Raw genomic sequence first — 24,985 nt, forward strand, 5'->3', positions numbered from 1 at the left:
AAATTTAAAATTTTTCATTTTGTTTAAAGGATTAAAAAAATCCATCTATTAATAAAACTTTGTGAAAAACTTATTGATGCATAAATAATGAGGAATATTACCTTTAACATGACTCCTCTACCAGCATGCCACTAGAAAAAGCTGTCCCTTAACTTTTCCTTGCTTCCCTTCTCCAACCTCTCTAATTTACAGGCAAAGAAAGGCAGGGAAAGATGTTGCTTCAGTCAGGGCAAAATTCTAGCAGCAAAAGAGGGTATATCACAGCCCATGTCAGCTAAGCAAAGAACAGAACTTCAGATGTTGCAGGCACTGTATTTTCTTTTCCAGTCACCAACTAGAGTCACACTTTAATTCTCTTGGCTTCTGACTTTGAGCCAAAAAGGTCTTTCCAGCAAACAGTCTCTAGATGAACTGTCCCTTTCTCCTACCAGTCTGTCGTAAAGCTGCTGCATTACCAGAGGAAGCACACACTTAACTCACTAGAATTAGTGAGATGACTATTACTATTCTATTTATTCAGAGCCTTAGGAAGCAACATTAATAATCTGAGCTAACCTCTATGAACTGCACGTTTTTCAGAAGCGAAACTAAGTCAGTGCTGTAAAGAAAAAGGAATGGTTGATTCTTACTGAAAATACAAAATAAGAGATTCAGAAAACCAAAGAAATATATTTTATAAACAAACATATTAAAACATGTAATTAATATAAAATATTACACAGTACTTATTTGGAAGTTATATTTAAAAAAACATTTTCTTATCAGAAAAGTTACATTCATTGTTATTATGTTTTAATTTATTCAATAAATATCTAAAATTTTTAAAGACACTTATCATAAAATAGTATATAATAGGGCCATTTTTCTATTTATAGAAGTTATAGTAACTGAGAACAAGCACTCAAAGTCCTAACAGGTGAGACAAAGATGTCAAAACAACGAGATCTTACTAGAGACTAAGGCAAAGAAAGTCATCAAACAGATTTCTTCCTGGCTCCATGTTCTAAAAGAGACCATGCAAAAACCCAATGGAAGAAATTCTCAGTTTTTAAAGCAATGTAAAAATATGCCACAGGAGGCTCTTACTTGTGGGCAGTATGTTAAATTGTGTCAGTCTTCTATAAATTTCTGAGGATAATTCTATCCTATTACCTAGTTTTCTGATAAATCAGTTTAACATAACATTTAAGCATCATTCCTAATATCAGCTGTTGAAATCGGATTTGTATTAGAAATTATAAAAGTAGTTCAAAAATGAAATCAATCTGGCATCTTTTTCATGTAGATTACTAATTTGAAAAGTGTCCACATACTGCCCATACCATAGAATGATGTTTTATTGTAAAAACTAGAGCCTGAATTGTATTTTTACCTTAATGGAGAAAATTCCATCTCCCCAGGGAAGAGGGAAGAAAAAGTAATTATTCAAATGCATCTTTTTAAAGTACATTTCATGGATTATGCATTTCATGGATTCATTACAGTTTTCCTTTTTTTTTCTTCCCTTTATCCCCCTTCTCCTGGTACCTCATTCTCTCCAGCATTCCTCCCCCACCCCTGAAGTTCATGCCCATGGGTTGTACATATAAGTTCTTTGACTTCTCCATTTCCTACACTATTCTTAACCTCCCCATCTATTTTGTACCTACCAATTAGTCTTCTTATTCCTGTACCTTCATCCCCATTCTCCCCCTATGCTTTCCCTGCGGATAACTCATGTAATCTCCATTTCTATGATTCTGTTCCTGTTCTAGTTGTTTGCTTAGTTTGTTTTTCCTTTTGCTTTAGGTTCAGTTGATAGCTGTGAGTTTCTTATCATTTTACTGTTCATGGTTTTGATCATCTTCTTTTTCTTTTTCTTAGATAAGTCCCTTTAACATTTCACATAATAAGGGCTTGCTGATGATGAACTCCTTAAACTTGACCATATCTGGGAAGCACTTTATCTGGCCTTCCAATCTAAATGATAGCTTTGCTGGTGAGAGTAATCTTGGATGTAGGTCCTTGCTTTTCATCACTTTGAATACTTCTTTCCAGCTTGTTCTTGCCTGCAAGGTTTCTTTTGAGAAATGAGCTGGTAGTCTTATGAAAACTTCTTTGTAGGTATCTCTCTTCTTTTCTCTTGCTGCTTTTAGGATTCTTTCTTTATCTTTAATCTTTGGCAATTTATTTTGATATGTCTTGGTGTGTTCCTCTTATATGGGATTCTCTGAGCTTCCTGGACTTCTATGTCTATTTTTTTTTTTTACCAGATTGGGAAAGTTTTCTTTCATTATGTTTTGAAATAAGTTTTCAATTTCTTGCTCTTTCTCTTCCCCTTCTGGCACCCCCATGATTCAGATTCTGAAGTGCTTAAAACTGTCCCAAAGGTTCCTAAGCCTCTCCTTATTTTTTGAATTGTTTCTTCTTGCTGTTAAGGTTGAATGTTTAATTCTTTCTTCTGTTCCAAATCACTGATGTGAGTTCTGGTTTCCTTCCCTTCATTGTTGGTTCCCTGTACATTTTCTTTATTTCACTTTGTACAGCCTTCACTTCTTCATTTTATGTCCATACTCAACCAATTCTGTGAACATCAGATTACCAGTGTTTTGAACTGTGCATCTGATAGGCTGGCTATCTCTTTGTTGCTTAGTAGTCTTTTTTCTGGAGCTTTGAAATGTGCTTTCATTTGGGCCATTTTTCTTTGTCTTGGTGCACCTGTTACGTTCATAGCCTTAAGTATTGGCCAGGGCAGGGCAACCCACTTCACTGTGCTGTGTGGTGTTATATGTTTGGGAGGGGGTCAGAGAGGAAACAGTGTTGCTTGCTCCAGTCTTGCCCAGCTTTACTGTCACTTTCCCACTTCATGCAATTGAGTGGTACCATTCCAGGTGTTGTATTGGTGCTCATTACCCAAGTGGGTGGGTTTGTGTATGTTCTAGAACCCCCTGGGTCCTTCAAACAGACTCTCCTGCGACTGACAGTTTCTTTTACTGCCGCAACCCTCACAAGTTTTTACAGCTAGAGATTCTGAGGCTTTATTTTCTTGGGCTGGAACCCTGGGTTGCATGGTCTCTCTTGCTCCCCAGTTGTTCCTCATAGTTTATCAACACGTGAATATGGGACTACCCAGTTCACCGGCCTTCCTGTGTGTCCTCTCTGCCCTTCCTACCAGTGTGGATGAATGTTTCTTCTTTGACTCTTTCATTGTTGGACTTCCATGCAATTCAATTTTCTGGCAGTTCTGGTTGTTTTTGTTTTTAAATTGATTGCTATTCTTCTTTCAGTTGTGCAAGAAGGCAAAGCTTATGGCCTAAAGTTGCTCCAAAGCATTTATTATGATCCTGAATTTTATGTACTTTTAAGCTAAAATGATATAAAGTAATTTTAAAAGATTTAGTCAAAATGTATAAAATTGGTTAATGACTTAGAAAACAAGAATTGCTGTACAGTATATTTTTAAGAAGATAAAATTAATCCAGAGACAAACAAAAAAATAAAAACTAAGAAAAAATGAATATACTTTTCCATAGGATAAATAATTATAGCACAGCATTGCATTAAAACACAGACTAAACAATATTTTATGGTTATTTCCAGGTTGCATTATTTTTCTTGGTCAGTTTATCTGACAATGATTGCTCCATATTTCTGTAATTAAAAGGTTATCAATCTAATGTTCCCATGCTCTTAAATTTTATTAAAATTTTAGTATAAAATAAAAGTATCAAATAGCTATGAATGCAGGAATTCTTTATCATTTGTTATCTTTATAGAAATATATGTTTTTACTGTAAAAATAAAAGACATTGTATTAATAAGGACCAGGGTATAGTTACATTTACCTTATTAATGGCTGGTGTAGTGCAACCAAGGACGCATGGACTGTAACAGACACAACAGAAAGGTGGAAATAATCAAACACAACATTAACGTGATGATGAAGGCCTTTATGGAGGTTAAAATGCAGCTTCAGTGTTCGGCTACTTATAAGTTGCAAGGCATTCAGGTCATCTGTCCTATAAAAAGCAACATATTTACATTTAAGTACAGAATATTTCATAAGGACTAATACCTTATATAGCAGTTTAATCTATTCAAACATTTAGTTATATTATTACTTTTTAAAAACTGATAATAATTTTTAAAGCATCACATTTGCATTAAAAAGCAATATAAAATCCAAAAAGATCCTACCTATAGTTTTCTCTATGATATGGATTGCTTTTTCACTAACATCCCACTAATATGAGTTTTTTAATCCTTTAGAAATTAATCTCATTTTATACTAAATTTTTTCCATAGAAATATTGCTTATTATAAGATTGCAGTATAAATAGGTAAAATCTGATTAAAATAAATACTAAAAATTTAAAATTATTTTCACTATAGAAAATTTTGTTATTAAATGCTTCAAAAAGACAAGTTAAGCAATGGTAGATATTTTATTATAGATATTTTCTGTCCTTAGATGTATACATACAAAATATCTAAAACAACTCCATAAAAATTATATCCAAAATATATGTATATACACACATATATTTAACCCACACATATGCACATTATAACTATCTACAGCTAATAAACTACTTATTCATTTCAGCTTACTTCACTTAAAGAGTTCAGACATGGTTTAAAAAAGAATACTATAAGGAGTTATTTGTAATAAACAAGTATTATAGAGGAGCAGTAGTCACCATGTAAAAAAAAATTCTTATTCCTTTATGATAGCAAAATGGACAACTCAAAAAGACCTTTCAGTAATGTGACTGCTTAATCAGTTATCCCACATGCAGTCTTAATTTAGATACAATTTTCAAGAAGTATTTCTACAAGTACATTTGAAATAAAGAAATAAAAAACCTTCAAAATCATTAACTGGATTTCTGATTCTTGTCTTAATACAAGCATGGTTTCTCCCTAAAATCTGTAAGTCCAGATGTGTAGGCAAGTTCAGGGCAGTCAGTTCTAAAATTTCCTCAAGAGGAACTAGAAACAACTGCTACGTGTTAAGAGTCATCAGTCCTGATAATCCTCTGAATATCAATTTAAAAAGTACTACCTAGTGAAAGCATCACTCATGCCAATAAAAATATTAGCCAGGGATCAAGTGGAAGAGAGCTCAGTTATGTAAAATGCCTCATGGCAGTGCTATTACATCAACAGAACAATTTCTACAGCCTAGTAAATTGTTTTATATTTCTTCAACTTGTCTGATTTCACTACCTGGAGCTTTTGGAATCAGCATAGGCACAAAACAGTAGGTCTAACCATTCCCATGAGATTCCCTCAGAAGACAGAGGTAGTTGCTCACTCCTATAACTCAAACAACAACAAAAACATAAGGGGGGGAGACTGAATTCTAGGAAGTAAATGAGGAATGTAATATCAACAGATAACAGTCATGAATAACTACATATTTTTACTTGATTAGCCGACTTACGAATAATCTCCATCTGTAAAGTATAGGTCCAAGGACAATAAAAAAACCATTTCCTCAAGGGTTTCTTCAATCTAAAGAGAAATTATAAGATATTTTAAAAATATTTAAAGAAAGTGAGAAATATGCCTTGAGACTTCACAAAAATATTTATCTAGATATATACAAAGAGATATTTACCTTTTTTTCATCCAACAACATTTTAACTTTGAAGATCATAACATTGTTTAAGACAACTTCCTCATTTTTATACAGAATTTGAAATGTTTTACTGCATATCAGAGAATCATGAACTGAAGTTGGAAAGGCTAAAGTCATACCTAAAACAAATAAGATATATAATTGACAGATAAATGGCAAATATATTACAAGTAAATTAAAACACTATAAGTTTGATTATATTATTCCAATGCCAATATCACTTTATATAGTAGCATTAAAACATTTCTGAAAATTTATTCATTTCTATGACAAAAAAATCAATACATAAATACATTTAATCATTATTAAGTTGTACAACTTATCTTAATCTGAGAAGGTAAGAAGGAAATCTCAAAAGAGGTATTTTAAAGTAAAAAATTGATATTACAGAAGAAATAATTTAGTTTTCCATAGCTTGCATAGTAAAGAATTTGGTTGGCCTTTGCCCTGGTTGCTGGGAAGTAAGTAACCTGTAAACCCCTGGAATAAAAAATCTAGCTGGCTGTTGTCCCTGATTCCCAAAAGGTGATCTCTAAACCCTAGGAATTTCCCAGTGACAGGAGTGTTTCTGTTATTCAATATGGACCCCAAGATAGTTTATGCTAAGGGGACTCAGGATGGGAGTTGGCCACACCAGTAAGACGAACCATGTGATACAGAGCTGGGGCTTTGTGCCACATGATGTAAACTCAAGCTCGGGGGAAAGGAAAGGGGCTGGAGATTAAGCCATGTGTGTGAAGATGCAATCAATCATATCAAAATGCCTATCTATCAAAACACAAATAAAAACTCTGGACATTGAAGTTTTGCTGAGCTTTCCTGGTAGGCAACACCTTATATTTTGTCATATATCAATATTCTGGGAGGGTAATGCATCCTGACGCCAAGGAGATAGAATAACAGAGACTCACAAATCTGTGATCCTCCCAGATCTTGCCCTATGAATTTCTTTTTCTTTTTTTAGCCTGGCTCAAAATTTATCTTTTTGCTATATAACAAAACTGCCGGATAAGTAGAATACCTGAATTATGTGACTTATTCTAGTGACTTATCAAACTGGCAGGGGTAATAGGAACCCTAAATTTGTAACCAGCTGGTCAGAAGTGAAGGTAGTTTTTTGGACCCCTGAACTTGCAGCTGGTGTCTGAAATCAGAGCAGTCTCTTAGAAGATCATGTCCTTAACCTATCAAGTTTGGTCTGCCCTCTGAGTTGTTCGTATTGGGTCATTCCAACAGACCACGTGCTGTCTTACTTCTGTATCCTCCAGAAATAACATGACGTGAGAAACAGTCAAAGAAACTGGAGATGTACAAAGTCCGAGATAAAGTAGGGGGTATCTCTGTGGGGCATAAAGCCCAAAGTGGGACACCAGACTCCAAATGGAATAGGAGGGTAGTTTGTTCATATGGGGTGGTGGTCTGATGTCTGAGCCTGTCCCTGGTGAGAAGGGCAGCCTGGAGTGAAGCGTCAGAACCTGAGCAGGGTGAAGAGAGCAATCGAGGTAGAGGGGTGACTTACTGTCAGATTGGGAGTCCAAGCAAGATGAGGAGGGCATCTGTGTGGGAGGGCACCTTAAGCTGGGGGACTGGAGCTCAAATTAGGTAAAGAGGGTGTCCTTGCGGAGGGGCATCATGGTGTAGCATGTAGGAGTCCAAAAGAGATGAGAAAAACTTCCATATGTTAGAGAGAGTGAATGTGGGCAGTCAGACACATCTAATTGAGTCCAAATAATGTAAGTAGGGTGTCCACAGAGGAGAGTAACCTGGCCTGAGGTGCTTAAGCCCAAGTAGCCCAGAGGGGCAGGGAATAGTGACATGGTACTAGCACATAAAGGATTGATTAAATAAAATATATTAAGGGTAATGAAAGGTTCTTTACTGTCCAAGAAAGAATGTGTACATATGGAAAGAAGATACAAATACAGAATGAATCCTATAGTACTGGATTAAAATTAGAAATACTGATGTGAATTCATTGTTTTCACTATATATTTAAATAAAGACATGTAAACTTGTATATGCATGCGTTAATACAGGCTATGTCTATACATGTACTCACTAGCTCTGTCTACTTAGAGGGCCTGGGAACAGGACAGCCCCAAATATTGGTTTTGGATATTATTATCCACTAAAAAGAATCAAGGCTTTTGGAGAAATGACTGACTCCAGAGCTGGAGCACAGACAGGACAAGAAAAGTTTGGGACACCTTTTCATACAGAAAGTAAGGAAGTACTTAAAAGAATGATGGAATATATCAAAAATACATAAAAGCTAGCTCTGAAGAAGCTACCCTTAGTCATATCTGGGATGAACTGAGATCTAAATAAATTATGATAGTAATATATTAATATGCATTAAATAATACAGAAATACGGAAGTCCATAATGATATAAATAAGTGAATAAACAAATGAGGAGTTTGGTAAGTACCAAGATACTTATTAATTACAAAGAGAAAAGGAGTAACTTCATAGTAAAGCCTTAGAAAATATAATAAGAACATAGCATCATTTCTGAGACATGGTGATCCCTTACCTATCACAGGACTTATGGTCCAGAGACCCCCATGATAGGTGAAAATCCGCAAAGTAGTGGCATTATATTTTTTATTATTTATATATATTTTAAGGCTTTAAAAACCCTTCCCACACTCCTATAAACCCTTCCCACACTCTTATAAACACTTCATATGCTCAAACGTTTTCTATACTCTTAAACCACTGTAATTTTAACAACATATAAAATTCTATATGGGTAAAGTATACTATAGTATTTTGCAGATGTAGCAAAAACTCCATGACATAGAATTAGATATATATTTTTTAAAAAACCTGCAATAAATGAACTGCGATATAGCGAGGGACAACTACATTCCTGTCATAGATGCAAAACCTGAATCTAATCATGAGGAAATCGCAGACCAATGCAAACTGAAGAACATTCTACAAATTAACAGGACTATATTATAGTCTTCAAAAGTGCCAGGGTCATGAAAGTCAAGGAAAGACTGAGGAATTGTTCCAGAACAAAAGAGACAAGAGGCATGGCTAATTACAATGCATGATTCTATACTGTATCCTTTTGCTATGAAAGGATTTTGTTGGCACAACTAGAAAAACTTCAATGGGTCTGAGGATAAGATGGCAGTAATGAACCAGTTAATTTACTGGTTTTGATGATTTTATTAGGGCTATGTAAGAGAATATTCTTGTTGTAGGAAATGTAAACTGAAATATTTGGGGATGATGAAGCATCATGTTAGCAAATTACCTTTAAATGGTTACTCTCAAATGACTCAGGAAATAAGTTCTTTGTCCCATACCTATAACATTTCTCTAAGTTTGAGAGATTTACACACACACACACACACACACACACTAAACATATATGTACATACACACAGTCATACCTCAGTATTTGTTGGCTTCAGAACTTGTCAAACCCTGGACTCATCACATTTTGACAAGAAAAAAATGTTTTAGCACTTGGTGCTTACTCAGGACTCATCACACTTGCTAGAACTTGTATGAGTCACGACGCTACCCCACAAGAGAAAATACTTCATCATTTGATAATCTGATACTTTTTGGTTTCAAAACTCGTTACAAGCTACAAGTACCAAGGTATCAGAGAGAGTGTGTGTGTGTGTGTGTGTGTGTGTGTGTGTGTGTGTGTGTGTAAAATAAGGGAAACCAAACAGACCAGAAACTCAAGTGGTTTCAAAACTCATTACAAGCTACAAGTACCAAGGTATCACTGTGTGTGTGTGTGTGTGTAAAATAAGGGAAACCAAACAGACCAGAAACTCAAGTGTATATATCAGAGAAAAGCTAAAAGGGGAAGAAATTTTCTTCAATAAAAAGTAGACTTTTTAAAGCACCCAGATAATGTGAAGTTTGAATCCACTGCTTCAAAAATTGAGTTTCCCCGATGCTTTTCTCCAAGGATGCTGTTCCAATACTGCCCTCTCAAGTAGGGGCTGTTGCCTCTTCTCCCAGGGCCTGGAGCTTCTTTATTCCTTACTGATGCTTATCAACTTGCAGTTATACCTGGACAAATTCCTTATTTCTCTGCTCTCTTTTCTGGCAAACTCCTAAGATCCTTTGGTATTTAATGCCTCTAATAATTCACCTCCCTTTCTCTGGAGTAATTTTGTGATAGCCAGTCTCCAGGAGGGTACCCAGTGATTCTCACTGCCTAATACTCACATCCTTGTAAAGACCTCCCACAAAGTCTCGGGGATGATCTGTTTATAGACAACAGAATTAAAGGTATGATTTGCATAAGAATAACCATAACCTTTTAATAGACCTAGAGCCCAAGGCAAGTAGCTGAACAACTTCTGGATTCCAAACCCAAAGAAACTGTGAGATAACGTTTGTTATTTTAAACTAATTTGTCTGTAAATCCTTATTCAACAAGAATTAATTCACACTTTAACTGGACTTTGACTCACGTAACTGCTGTTTATCAAGATAACAACTTCTGCTTTGATAAATGCAACAGGTGAATTTTCAGACCCCATCTCAGTTGACTTATAATTGGCATCTGACACAATTACGTATTTCCTCATTCTTGAAACACTTCTTTAATTTGGCTCCCTGAATACCATATTTTTCTGGTTTTACTCCTACCTCATGGAGAACCTCTTTTTAGTCTTTTGGGGGGCAAGAAGAAGCACAGTATAGTTATTAAGAATAGTGGGGTACCCCTTTTTAGTCTTTTTTGTGGGGGAGGGCCAAGAAGAAGCACAGTATAGTGATTAAGAATAGATTATGAAGCCACTGGCTGGGGTTAAATTCTGCCACTTACTAGCTCTGTGGTCTTTATTAATTTTTCTTTCTTCCATGTTCTACATGCAATTCTTCAGCAAACTCCATTACCTCTACCAACAAAATATATCCAAGATTTATTGAGTGAGAGTGCTAGAAATGCTCAAACAGGAAAAAAGAACACTGCTATTAAAAATGCCTTAAAAAGGATTCTAGAACAGTATAAGAAACTATAGAAAAAACTGGAATGCTTTGGAATGACAATAATTCCAATTGCTTTGGAATGACAATAATTAACTGTCTGTGAAAGTTACCTACATTCTCAATTAACATCAATACTTAAAGCTAAAAAAAAAATGTACCAATGACTTAGAGGTAACAAACTTCTCTTTAATTTTATTCTCAAGCCTGGGGCAATGGGCAAAAAATGTGCAAATTCCTCTCAGTTATTCATTTATTCAATCAACAAATATTTATTAAATGCCTATTAGAAGCCTGGAACTTTCTAAGTACTGGAGATAAAAAGTAAAATAAAAGAGATAAAATTCTCTGACCTCATGGAGCTTACAGCTCCCAATGGGAGGGGCAAAAGAGAATGAAAAAAAAAAGTAGTATAAAAAAATAGGGGAAAGAAGAAAGGTAGCAATTTTAAATAGAAAGTCAAGCAATGCTTAATTGAGAAGGTAAACCTATCAGCAAAGACCTATGTACTCTCTCCTCCTACATGCCATTAGGTTGCTGCCTTTCTTTCACCTTGGTATAAATCTGAGGGTTTATGCCTTGAACAAGCTAAAACAGGTCCTCCGAACTGGAATTCACCAGGAATAGAGAATACAGGTATACTGAACACTGGATGCAGAACTGAGAATATAGGCATACTGAACACTGGATGCAGAGACTTGTAGAACTCTTCCTCTACTGGGCTCCAAAAATCTGGCAGTTAGAGTGTTACTCTCCAGGAAGGAAATAGACAAGAATTTTCTCTGGAATTTCAAGAACTATAAGGAGTCTAAGACTTGACCTTACCTGCAACCTAACAAGCTGGCCTACCATAGTTGCATAAATACTGGCAGAAGACATGGGACTCCTGGGTCTGAGACAAAGGGCTTTATTACTTATGGCACAGCAAGCAGCAGGGGATTCACGCTCACGTCCATTCCCCTTATCTTCTCTGCCTCATGTCCCATGGGGGTGGCATGGAGGCAGACCCAGATGGATGCTATGCATGTGGTGTTTTTTTTGTTTGTTTGTTTTTTAATTAGAATAGAGTAACTTTAAGCTTACAAAACATCAATGCTTTATAAAGGGCTACAAGAAAACCTATCTAACTTTGAACTGGAGAGATATATTACCTTTATTATACTGGACAGTAAACAAATCTCCCTTCTGTTCCAGGGACATTATCTAGAGCTTTCAAACCTCCTTGTTATAGAAACATTCTTTAAAAACCTGCAACAGAAGACTTTCAGTGTCTCTGCTCACAAGATGTACAAAAATGTAAGAAACCAAGGAAAATTATTTTCAGCAATACATAAGGTAAAATCTCAGATTCTTCACAATTCTTGACAGGGGAATCTGACCAACCCAGTAACTCAAGAATAGGTCTAGTATGTCTATAGACACTGACTTCAAAGATCCCTCAGCAAACAACTCACCAATACCATCCTAATGAGAGCTTAAAGAGACAAGTCCCTTGTATGCTCTTAAAATTTCCAATACGCTCTCTTTTCAGTCATGTACAGATAACTGACAAGCAGACATCTGAAGTAGGCTTCTAATATGTAAGTTAGAAGCCAAAATAAGAAGGAAAATGGCATCTCTTTTTTCATCTCTTCTTTTTTCCTTGCCAACAAGGAAAAGAGAGGAGATGAAAGGAAGGGAGGAAAAGGAAGAGGAAAGAGAGCTGAGAGAAAGAGAGGGAAAAAAGGAAGAGTGAAAGAGAAAAGCAAAAAGCTGAAAAAAGAGCTAAAGTTGAAGAAATAGCCAAGTAGGTAGAGCAGAAAGACAGAAAAGAAAAAAAAGGAAAGAAAAAAAACCCCTAAAAATTAAGAAGACCAGTGAAAATGAAACACCAGAGAAAACAGATGGGAGAAAATTATTGATAAGAAAATTTCCCAAAAGTGAGGGATATGTTTCCAGATTAAAAGGGCCTAATGAATACTCAGAGATCTTTGGCACATCATTATGAGCCATGAGTACACTAGAAATAAAAACAGATTCCACAATCTTCTTGAAAGGTGGAAAGGGTCTCATACAAAGGATTGACAATCAGAATGGCTTTATAAGTCTCAACAAGAATCCTACAAACCAAAGGACAATAGAACACTGTATTTTCAAAATTCTGAAGGGAAAAAATAGTTCCAACCTAGAATTCTATACTTTGCTAAAGTTTCAAATGAGAACAGCATAAAGACATTTTTAGAAGTTCAATACGCTATCCATTGCACCAGAGCCCACTAGAATAAAGACATTTTTAAATACCAGAGGTTTCAAAATATTTATCTCCTTTGCCACTTTTCTCAACAAGGTATTGAAAAACAGGATCTACCAAAAATGAAAGACTAAACCAAGAAAGAAGAATGTTTGGAAACAAAATCCAATGCATTAGAGAGGCAAAAGGAAGCCCTAGGATGATGGTAAAGGAAGATTCCAAAGAGATCCTCTGCCTTAGATACAGAAGGTGACTAATAAGGATTAATGTAGTGTGCCATAACAGACATGTTGAAGTCTGTCATCTAAAAAATCTTTGCTGTCATGGTACCATTTTTTTAAACCTGAGGAGAGATTAAAAGCTTAGATTCTTTTTTGATTTGTTTGAGGGTATACTGATGAAGTCTGGGCCCTATTTTCCTAGATTTTATGAAGGCAGTCTTAGCACTTTACAGAAGTTTTCTGCTTTGACCTACTCCTGAAAGTTGAAGGAAATTAAATGGTAAGTTTAAATTCAAATCAGCCTATTTCACATGTTGGATATCCAATAGTTCATCACTTTACAACCTTGCCTAAAGTCCTGAATGTGGTAAGTTCTATGTTTCACACAATTTGCTGTTGACCTTGTCCACTAACTTCCCCAAAGGGGGGGGGGAGAGGGGGGTCTTAAAAACCTTCCAAGTATACAACAGCACAGACTAACCCGGAGAACTCTGTTCATTGTAGTTTTTTAATAGTGATAGTACAGCTTTCTTACACAACTGGGTTTTTGCTTGATACTCGTATTTCCAAACTCAACTAGATATTTCCTTGGGATACGGTCATAGCTGATAAAATTATAAAGAAAACAAAATAGTGAACACAAAAGTCAGGAGGCATATACAGGAGGCTTTTTTACAGTACTAGTAATGTTCTAGTTCTTAAATGAAAGGTTAGGTGTCTGCGTGTTCATTTTATTACTTGATAAAATAATGTTTTATATGACCTTCAAGAAATGTATGAGACACAAAAAATTTTTAAATGCTTATTGTACAGTTACTCTGTGCCATGCATTATTTTAAGCCAAGTAGACAAGACCAAACCAAACTAAACAAACTTTACTTTCCTGGACCTCAGGTAATTCTGTAAATTACATAAGCACTAAGTGTTATAGAGAAGGGCAGAGTGCCATGGCATCTTATAATATGACTCCACCTAGTCTGTGGAGTCAGGAAAGCCTTGGTTGACAATTTAACACTTGAATTGAAATACATAAAAAGCAGTAATCAAATAAAGATGGAAAGAAAGAGCATTTCAGGAGGAAGAAATAGCAATTTTATGAAGGCAAGGTCCATGTCTCATATATTTCTTGTTGTACTTCATACAGTATTATGAACATGGTCAGACTTGCAGAGAAAATGGAACTGTATACATTGTTGATACAAATGTAAAATGATATGGCTATGGAAAATAATACAGAGGTTCCTCGAAAAACTAAAACTAGAACTCCTTATGATACAGCAATCCCACTTTGGGTATTTACCCAAAAGAATTGAAACAAGATCTCAAAGAAGTACATGTGCACTCCTATGTTTATTACAGCATTTTTTACAGTAGCCAAGAGGTGGAAAAAACCTAAATGTCCATCAATGGATGAACAGATACAGAAAATGAGATGCATGATGAAATATTTTCAGTCTTAAAAGGAAATCCTATCCTATAATACAACATGAATGAACTATGAGGGCTTATTCTATGTGAAATAGGCCAGACAAATACAGTATGATTCTACTTACATTAGGTTTACCTAAAATAGTCAAACTCATTGAAGCAGAAAGTAGAATGGTGGTTGCTAGGGTCTGGGAGAAGAGGGAAATAAGAAGTTGCAATTCAATCATACAGAGTTTCAGTCACACAAAGTGAAAAAATTCTAGTGACCTGTATAGTTAATGATACTATATATAGTGTACCCTTAAACATTTGTTAAAAAGGTAGATTTCATGTTATATGCTTTTACCACAAAAAAAAAAAAACAGAGAGAGAAAGAATGAATGCTTTACTCTGGAGTATTAATACCCCATGCCAATATTTTTAGAGAAAAGCCCTGAGGTTTTTGTTCTAAGGTAAACACTAATTTCCCTGACGTTCTGCATTTGGGCCTGAGTGCCCAACTAACTATACCACAGTGCACACAATTACAAACTTAATTTATCTGTTTTCAGGCCCACCTCTCACTTCTCTTTATCTGCTGTACCTGACTAAAATTCCTGGGAAAAGGGATCCTGAAGGTAGTTTAGCTCCAACTTTTTTTTCTGTTCTTCAAAAATTTATTAAAATATTTTTCAGTTATTCATTTTTTTGTGTTTTTATATTGCTATTACTAAAGAGTAATGGAAACAAAAATGCTGAAACAAATGTTTATACTTACTGTCTTGGGTCAGAAACCCTCTCTGCTTTTTAATATTTAGTAGAAGATAATCTCTGAGTTTAGAAACCACATATAACTTTTTTATTTCTTTAATTTAGGAATGAGCACTATGTCTTATACATAATAGGAATTCAGCAATTGTTTACTAAATAAATGAACTTTCATCTAACTTCTTAGTGTCCTATTTTCTTATTGAAATGACTCTATTTTTACTTGGCATCTCAGTTATCTGCTAACCCTAACATCAAGACCTATACCTTTAGTAACTTGTGATATAGGCCTACAAATTTATAATTAGTCATAATTTATATTTTCTTCCTATCAGTATATTTCAGCATTTTGTTTGGTTAAACAGCTAGCACTGTTATCTCTTATTTATTCTGTGAACAAGTAAGCATTCATTCAATAAATTTATTAAGCCTCTAAAATACTAGGAACTATGAGATATGAACATAAATAACACTGTACTTTTCAGAGTTCCTAATCTAGTTTGAATAGAAACATATAAGCAAATATTTGCAGTACAATGTGCTAATCTCTTAACTCCCTATTTCAGGAGGACAAAGCAAAAGGCAATGTAATTATCATTATCTCTTAAACTAGATAAATAGACAACCAATGGCAGTGACAGAACGAAGTTGTTGACCCCCGGGAAAGCAAAATGAAGGCTTGTAATGCCAGATAAACTCTACTTTCATTATCTATGGAAAGTTTATTGAAAGATCTAACTATATCATAAGTTTTCTACTCACAGTGAAGATTATTCAGTTACTGGTAACAGTAATAGATTAGTGACATAATATGAATTGCCTATAGTTACATATTTCTTTAAATTTTCTCATCCTAAAAGAAGCATTCTGAGTTAATGGTTCTTGTGGTTTGACAGCATTAGAGTTCTATTTCTAAAGGAAAAAATTAGAAAATGTTATAAAAACATGGGACAGGAAACTTCTAACTACCTATGGGAGTTATCTCTATCTTAACAAGGAGAGATAATGAGTAAGGGAGAATGTGGACCAATAATGAGGTAATTTAGAACCCATCAAATTTGAGAAACCAGAAGTGGTTCTGTAGCACCAAGCTCTCACTTAACTGTTAAGGAGTAGTTACATTTACACAGTCCTAAAATTACATTCGGCCCTTTGAAGGCAACTGTGAGGCTGATGTGGCCTCTGGTGAAAATGAGTCTGACACCCCTGTAGGAGAACTTTAAAATATTTGCAGCTTTATCATAAGTAGCCAATTAACCACTACCAAGGCAAAGCAACTGGACTGATTTTGTTTTATTTTGATAAACAGCCCTTACTTTCAACCTTACTTTTTTTAATATTAATTTTTTAACTGTTATCACCTGTATATAAGCACTGGGTAGTAGTAGGTAGAAAGAAGAATGAAAATACATATACATACAAAGAATTTCATTCAGAAAAACCCAGGTCAAATACAAATAACTGGAAATTTCTATTTCATTCAACAAGGGTTAATTTCTCATTAGTCCAAATGCCTATCTAAATTGTGAAGCTTCTAAGAATACTTTTTTAGTAATAAGACTTTACTCATATGTTATTGTTTGAATTTTTGTGAAATATCCCTGATTTATGCCTCACAATTAGCAGTCTTTTATCAGAACGAAATAGACAGTTTTCCAAAGAAGACATTACAATAGTCAACGGGCACACAAAAAGATGCTCAACAGTAATTCTCAGGGAAATACAAATCAAAACCACGAGCTATCACCTCACACCTGTTAGAATGAGTGTCATCAACAAGATAAAAGACAACAGGTAATGTACTGATGATGATGTAGTACACTGGTCCAACCAATATGGAAAACAATATGGAGGTTTCTCAAAAAATTAAAAATAGATCTACCATATAAATCCAGCAGTTCCACTTTTGGATATACTCAAAGAAAATTACAACAGGATTTTGAATAGACATATGCACTCATGTCTCTCACAGCATTATTCACAATAGATGAGAGAGGAAAACAACCCAAACGCCCCTCAACAAATGAAATGTATAAAAAATATGTGGTATGTATTTACGATGGAATATTACTCAGTCATGTGAAAGGGGGATATCCTGCCATTTGTAACAACATGGATAGACCCTGAATACATTATGCTAAGTGAGATAAGCCAGAGAAAGAAAAATACTATATGATACCACTTACATTTAAAATCCAAAAAATTTAAACTCATAAAAATCAGAGTAAAATGGGGGTTACCAGGGGATGGGAGTGCAGATATAAGATTGATGTTGTTTAGCCTTGGCTGGTGTGGCTTACTGGACTGAGGGCTGACCTGTGAACCAAAGGGTCACCAGTTCAATGCCCAGTCAGGGCACAGGCCTGGGTTGCCAGCCAGGTCCCCAGCATGGGGTGCCAGACAGGCAACCACACATTGATGTCTCTCTCCCTCTCCTTCTCCCTCCATTACCCTCTTTCTAAAAATAAGTAAATAAAATCTTTAAAAAAAAAAAGATTGATGTTGTTTAAAGGTACAATGCTGCATCAAGTAGTAGTAATAAATAAGCCATAGAGATCTAATGCAGTGTAATAAGTATGGACAACAACATTTTACCAAAATTGTATAATGTGGTAAATATCATTACAAAGGCAATCATATTATAATATATAAATATACTGGAGCAACATGTTTATCGTTTAGTGAGTAGCAGAACAAGACCTGAAACTAGTTATGTCCAACCTCAAACACTTTCTACAGATTAAGCCAGTTTTTTTATTGTTGTTTTATTACAGTTGTCCTAATTTTCCCTGCTGCTCTCTCTCCCTTGCCGGGCCCACTCCCCTACTCCCCTACTCCGGCAGTCAATCCCCACCCTGTTGTCCATGAGTCATTATACCTGCTCCTTGACTAGATCCTTCCCCTTCTTTCCCCACCTTATCCTCCTCATCCCTCCCCTCTGGTCCCTGTCAGTCTGTTTCTTGTTTCCATGCCTCTGGTTCTGTTTTGCTCATTTGTTTTGTTCATTAGGTTCCTGTTAAAGGTGAGATCACATGGTATTTATCTTTCACTGCCTGGCTTATTTCACTTAACATAATACTTTCCAGTTCCATCCAAGCTGTTGTGAAAGGTATAAGTTCATTCTTTCATTCTACTGCATAGTAATCCATTGTGTAAATATACCCATTTTTTTATTCACCTATTTACTGATGGACACTTAGCTGCTTCTAGCACTTGGTTAAGCAAGTTTTATAAGCATCTTATAAATGCAATCTCAAGTATCTAGATTTCCTTTATAAGTTATAAATTAAGGGGTCTTTGGAGGTCTTTCCCTCCCTTCAGCTTTCCCTTCTTTCTCTTAGTCATCTTTGTTCATGCTTCTTACACCAAGAAAGGTTTTAATGATTTAAACACTTTAAAATTTACTTAATAACATTAGATATTATCCTATGTGCTTAATCACTATGCTACATAATTGAAATGATAGGAGAAAACAAAATTAACTTCATTATAAATTTCAGATCTTTACAACAGTAAATAGATCACAAAATCATACCAAACGAGCCAAATTTTGCTTCCGATTCTTTCTTATATCACTAGAAGCCAATTAATAATATTTTATACATATACAGTCCTTTACAGTTTGCTGAGAATTTTTACTTATTTCACACACAACAACCTTGTAAAGCAGGTAATACATTTCATAGATAAGAAACCGAAGCTCACAAATGTTGTGAGTTTTCTAAAGCAACATAAACGTAAAGGGGTAGGTATCTTGATTCAAAGTTACTACTTTATTATATACAACAGAGCCACATCTCCCCACCCCCACCTCCATGGGCTGACTTTTTAAACTGAGATACAAATTTTAGAACATAAAATTAACTATTTTAGATAAAAAGTACAGTTCAGTGCATTGGAACGAGAGTGAGGTGATGATTGCACAATCACCACTATGTTGTACTTTTAAATTTAGTGTACTGAATTTATTTATACTAGTCTTTTTTTCTAAAAGGAGCTTGGAAATGGCATTTAATAAAGAATAAAATAAAAATGTTGATAAGGACCAAGGAAAGAAGTTAAATGTAATCTAGAAGTATTACTGTCATTTTCTTTCACTTTTAATATTTTTATATATTTTTCCATTACCATTTATCCCACTTATTCCCATTCTCTCCCCTGCAATCACCACACAGTTGTCTATGAATACTTTTTCCTTTTGGCTCAATTACTCCATTCGCTACCACCCTCTCCTTCCACTGCTGTCAGCCTGCTATCTGTAAGAGTTTCTCTTTTGCTTGTGAGTTCAGTTTGTTGATTAGATGCCACATCTGAGTGAAATCATATAGCATTTCTCTTTCTCTGCCTGGCTGAGTATAATGTTTTCCAGGTCAATCCATGCTGTGGCTCAGGGTAAAATCTTCTGTACAGCTGAGTAGTATTCCACTGTGCAAAATGTCCCACAGTTATTTTATTGACTCATCTACTGATGGACACTTGGGCTGCTTCCAAATCTTGGCAACTGTGAACAATGCTGCAATACACATAGAAATACTTATGTTATTTCAGATTAGTGTTTCAAGTTTCTTCCGCTAAATTCACAGAAATAGAATTGTTCGGTCAAAAGACAATTTTAGTTTTTTAGTTTTTTTGAGGTATTTCCAAACTGCCTTCCACAGTGGCTTTACCACTCTGCATTTTCACCAACAGTGCAAGAGGGTTACCTCTTCTCCACATCCTTGCCAAAACTGTTGTTTTTAAGTGATGCCAGCCATTCTGACAGGTGTGAGATGATATCTCACTGTAGTTTTAATTTGCATTTCTCTAATGTTTAGTGACACTGAGAATCTTTAAATAAATACATCTATTGACTGTATGTGTCTTCTTTGGAGAAATGTCTCTTCAGGTCCTTTGTCCACTTTTTATTTAGACTGTTTTTTGGTATTGAGTCTTGTAAGTTCTTTATAAATTTTGGATATTAACCTCTTATAAGATAACTTGTCGAATGGTCTCATATTCAGTGGGTTGTCTTTATTTTGTCGATGATTTCCTTTGCTGTGAAAAAATTTTTAGCTTGATGTAGTCCCGTTTATTTTCTCTTTTGTTTCGCTTACCTGAGGAAATATATCAGATCAAATATTGCCAGGAATAATGGTCGAGATTTTACTGCCTGTTTTCTTCTTCTAGGATTTTTATGGTTTCAGTTCTAACATTTATGTTTTTAAACCATTTTAAATATTTTGTGTGTCATTAGAAGGTGGTCTACTTTCATTTTTCTGCTCATTTCTGTCCAACTTTCCCAATACCATTTATTGAATAAACTATCTTTAGCTTACTGTATGTGCTTGCTTCCTCTGTTGAATATTAATTGACTATAAAGGTGTGGGTTTATTATTTCTGGGCTCTCTATTCTGTTCCACTGACCCATGTGTCCGTTTTAATGCCAGCATCATGCTGTTTTGATTACTATAGTCTTATAGTATAGCTTGTTAATAGGTGGCATGATTCCTCCAACTTTGTTCTTCTTTATCACGATTGCTATTGCTATGCAGGCCTTTTTTGGTTCCATATAACTTTTTAAAATATTTGATTTAGTTCTGTAAAACACATCATTGATATTTTAATAGAAATTGTGTTGAATCTATATGATTGCTTAGGATAGTATGGACATTTTAATGATGTTAATTGTTAATTCTTCCTTTCCCTGAGCCCAGTATGTGCTTCCACTTATTTGTATCTTCTTTAATTTCTTTTTTCAGTGTCTTATAATTCTCCAAGTACAGGTCTTTTAATTCCTGGTAAAGTTTATTCCTAAGTATTTTATTTTTTGAAGCTTTTGTGAATGGGATTTTTAAAATTTCCCTTCCTGATAGTTCATTATTAGCATATAAAATGCAACTGATTTCTGGATATTAATTTTGTATCCTGCTATTTTACTGAATTAATTTATTGGTTCTGGTAGTTTCTTGGTGGAATCATTAGGGTTCTCTATGTACAGTATTATGTCATATGGAAATAAAAACAGTTTTACTTCTTCCTTTCCAATTTGGATATCATTTATTTCTTCTTCTTGTCTGATTGGTATGGCTAAGAATTCCAGTATTATGTTGAGTAAGACAGGTGAAAGCTGACATTCCTGTCTTGTTCTCAATCTTAAGGAGCTTGTAGTTTTTGCCCATTGAGTATGGTGCTGGCGGTGGGTGTCATATATAGGCTTTAGTATGTAGAGGTATGGTCCCTCTGTTCCCATTTTGCTGAGAGTTTTTATCATAAGTGGGTGCTGGAATTTATCAAGTCCTTTTTCAGCATCTATTGATATGATTATGGGATTTTTTATCCATCATTTTGCTTATGTGGTATAATCACACTTATTGATTTGCAAATATTATAACAACCTTGCATTACTGAAATAAATCCCACCGAATCATGGTGCATGATCTTTTTGATGGATTACTGTATTTGGTCTCTTAATATTTTGTTGAGAGTTTTAGCATCTATGTTTACCATGGATATTGGCCTATTTTATTTTTGCAGTGTCTTTATCTTGTTTTTGAATTAGGATAATGCCAACCTCATAAAATGAGCTTGGTAGTCTTCCACTCTATGATTTTTTTTAGAAAATGTTTGAAAAGAGGTGCTCATTCTTCTCAGATTGTCTGGTAAAATTCAGATGTGAAGCCATCTGGCCAACGACTTTTGCTTGTTGGGAATTTTTTTATTACTGCTTCAACTTCACTAGGTGTAATCTGTCTATTCAGGTTCTCTGATTCTTCTTGATTTTGTTTTGGAAGACTGTATGTTTCTAGAAATTTACCCAGTGCATCCAGGTTGTCCACTCTGTTGGCATATAGTCATTCATAATATTTTATCTTTCTTTAAAATATATTTTATTGAATATGCTATTACAGTTGTCCCATTTCCCCCCTTCATTCCCCTCCACCCTGCACACACCCCGACTCACATTCCCCCTTTACTTCATGTCCACGTGTCTTAAGTTCTTTAGCTTCTACATTTCTCATACTATTCTTACCCTCCATCTTCTACCTACCATTTATGCTACTTATTCTCTGTACCTTTTTCCCCCTCTCTTCCCCCCAACTTCCCTGTTACTAACCCTCCATGTGATCTCCATTTCTGTGGTTCTGTTCCTGTTCTAGTTGTTTGCTCAGTTTTTTCTGTTTTTGTTTTAGGCGTGGTTGTTAATAATTGAGAGTTTGCTGTCATTTTACTACACATTTTTTATCTTCTTTTTCTTAAATAAGTCCCTTTAATATTTCATATAGTAAGGGCTTGGTGATGATGAACTCCTTGAATTTGATCTTATCTGAGAAGCACTTTATCTGCCCTTCCCTTCTAAATAAAAGCTTTGCTGGATAGAGCAATCTTGAATGTAGGTCCTTGCCTTTCATGACTTGGAATACTTCTTTCCAGCCCCTTCTTGCCTGCAAGTTCTCTTTTTGAGAAATCAGCTGACAGTCTAATAGGAACTCCTTTGTAGGTACCTGTCTCCTTATCTCTTGCTGCTTCTAGGATTCTCTCCTTCATTTTAATTTTGGGTAATATAATTATGATGTGCCTTGGCGTGTTCTTCCTTGGGTCCAACTTCTTTGGGACTCTCTGAGCTTCCTGGACTTCCTGGAAATCTATTTCCTTTGCCAGATTAGGGAAGTTCTCCTTCATTATTTGTTCAAATAAGTTTTCCACTTGTTGCTCTTCGTCTTCCCCTTCTGATACCCCTATAATTCGGATGTTGGAACGTTTAAAGATGTCCTAGAGGTTCCTAAGCCTCTCATTTTTTTTGAATTCTTGTTTCTTCATTCTTTTCTGTTTGGTTGTTTTTCTTCCTTCCTTCTGATCCATTCCATTGATGAGAGTCCCAGTTTTCTTCCCATCACGATTGGTTTCCTGTGCATTTTCCTTCATTTCACTTAGTGTAGCCTTCATTTTTTCATCTAATTTGTGACCAAATTCAACCAATTCTGTGAGCATCCTGATCACCAGTGCTTTGAACTATGCATCTGATAGGCTGGCTATCTCTTGGTCGCTTAGTTGTATTTGCTGTGGAGCTTTGATCTGTTCTTTGTTTGGGCCATTATTTTGTGTTGATGTGCCTGTTATGTAGGGAGGGGTGGAGCCTTAGGGTTCACCAGGGCAGGGAAACCTGGTCACTGGGTCGGGACGCTGTATGTGGGGGCAGGGTCCAAGAGGGAACAATGGCACTTGCTCTGCTCTCTGTCGAATTTCAGTCCCTTCCACCACTTCCCCTAAGCAAACTGGGCCCTTCTGGTGCTGATTCCTATGTGGGTGGGCTTACATACATTCTAGGTCTCTCCAACAAAATCGCCTGTGAGGTTGGGAGTCTCTCCCAGCACCTCAACCCCCAAAAGTGTTTTCAATCAGTGTTTTGAGGCTTTATTTTCCAGTGCTGGGACCCTGGGTTGCGCGGTCTGTCTTGCTCCCCAGTTTTGCCTGGTTTACGTGCGCTTGAATGTGTGGCCACCCAGTCAGCCAGCCACCTTGCACATAGTGCCTTGCTTCACAATCGCCACCTTGCTGGGTCTGCCCACTGCTACCCAGCGCCTCGGGTCTGCTAGACACCACCTGGAGCCCAGGGTGCACCCACTGCCCTCTTGCCCACCCAGGGTGCCTTGGGCGCCCTGTGTTACCACTTTTTGTACTGTGACCCCTCTCTGTTCTGCCACCTAACTCCGCCCCGCCTACAGGTCTGAATGAATGTGTCTATTTTAACTCCTTGTTTGTCTGGCTTCCATACAGTTCAATTTTCTGTCAGTTCTCTTTGTTATTTTGTTTCTAAATTGTTATTATCCTTATTTTGGTTATGGGAGGAGGCAGTGTGTCTACTTACGCCTCCATCTTGGCCAGAAATCTCTTTCTTTTTAAAATTCTTTGTATTTTGGGGGACACACCATTTGTTATTTCTCCTCTTTCATTTCTGATTTTATTTGGGTTCTCTCTCTTGTTCTTCATGAGTTTAGTTAAAGGTTGTCAATCTTGCTTCTTTTCCAAACCAGCTGATCTTCATTTGTTTCAAGGTATCACTTCTTCCTTGATCTCACTGCTGACCCACTCATTGTTTAATAACATGTTATTTAGCTTCCATATCTTTGCATGCTTTTCAGTATTCTTGTGATTGATTTCTAGCATTGTAGTCAGAGGAGATGCTTCATATGACTTCAATCTTCTTAAATTTACTGAGACTTGTTCTGTGTCCTAACGTGGTCTATTCTAGAAAATGTTCCATGAGCACTTGAAAAGTATATATACTCTGCTGTTTAGGGTAAAATGTTCTGAAGATATCAAATAAGTATATTTGATCTAGTGTGTGGTTTAAGGCCACTATCTCCTTGTAGATTTTGTATGGAAGTGCTATCCACTGAAATCAGTGGGGTGGTAAAATCCCCTATTGTGACTGCATTTTTGTTAATCTCTCTCTTTATGTCCATCAAGACTTGCTTTACATATTTAGATGCTCCTATGATGCCATAAATGTTTACTAGGATTATATCCTCTTGTTGGATTGCTCCCTTTACCTTTACCACTATGTAATCTCCTTCTTTGTCTTAACCTACAGTCTTGGTTTAGAGTCTGTTTTGTTGGATAAAAGTATTATTACCCTAGCTTTTTTCCTTTTCCATTTGCATGAAATATCTTTTTCCATCCCTTTACTTTTAGTTTTTGTGTATTTTTCCATCTGAGATGGGTCTCTTAGAGACAGTATATACACGGTTCCTTTTCTTATTCATTCAGGTACCCTATGTTGTTT

At 35.7% G+C, this 24,985-nt stretch overlaps 1 protein-coding gene across 6 annotated transcripts in view; it reads right to left on the bottom strand.

Annotated features, from left to right (window-relative positions):
* The window catches only part of FAM135A (family with sequence similarity 135 member A), a 98,022-nt gene that overhangs the window by 50,804 nt on the left and 22,233 nt on the right, over nt 1–24,985 (bottom strand). For all 6 annotated transcript variants that reach the window (XM_053664988.1, XM_053664993.1, XM_053664989.1 and 3 more), the window contains 3 exons: nt 5,603–5,742; nt 5,426–5,496; nt 3,825–3,998 (listed from right to left, as the gene is read on the bottom strand). In XM_053664988.1, the coding sequence (XP_053520963.1) occupies nt 3,825–3,998; nt 5,426–5,496; nt 5,603–5,742 (385 nt within the window). The remainder of the gene's footprint in view (nt 1–3,824; nt 3,999–5,425; nt 5,497–5,602; nt 5,743–24,985) is intronic.

Source organism: Artibeus jamaicensis, unplaced genomic scaffold (assembly GCF_021234435.1).
Source record: "Artibeus jamaicensis isolate MK-2021 breed Jamaican fruit bat unplaced genomic scaffold, CSHL_Jam_final contig_388, whole genome shotgun sequence".
Classification (NCBI taxonomy): Eukaryota; Metazoa; Chordata; class Mammalia; order Chiroptera; family Phyllostomidae; genus Artibeus; species Artibeus jamaicensis.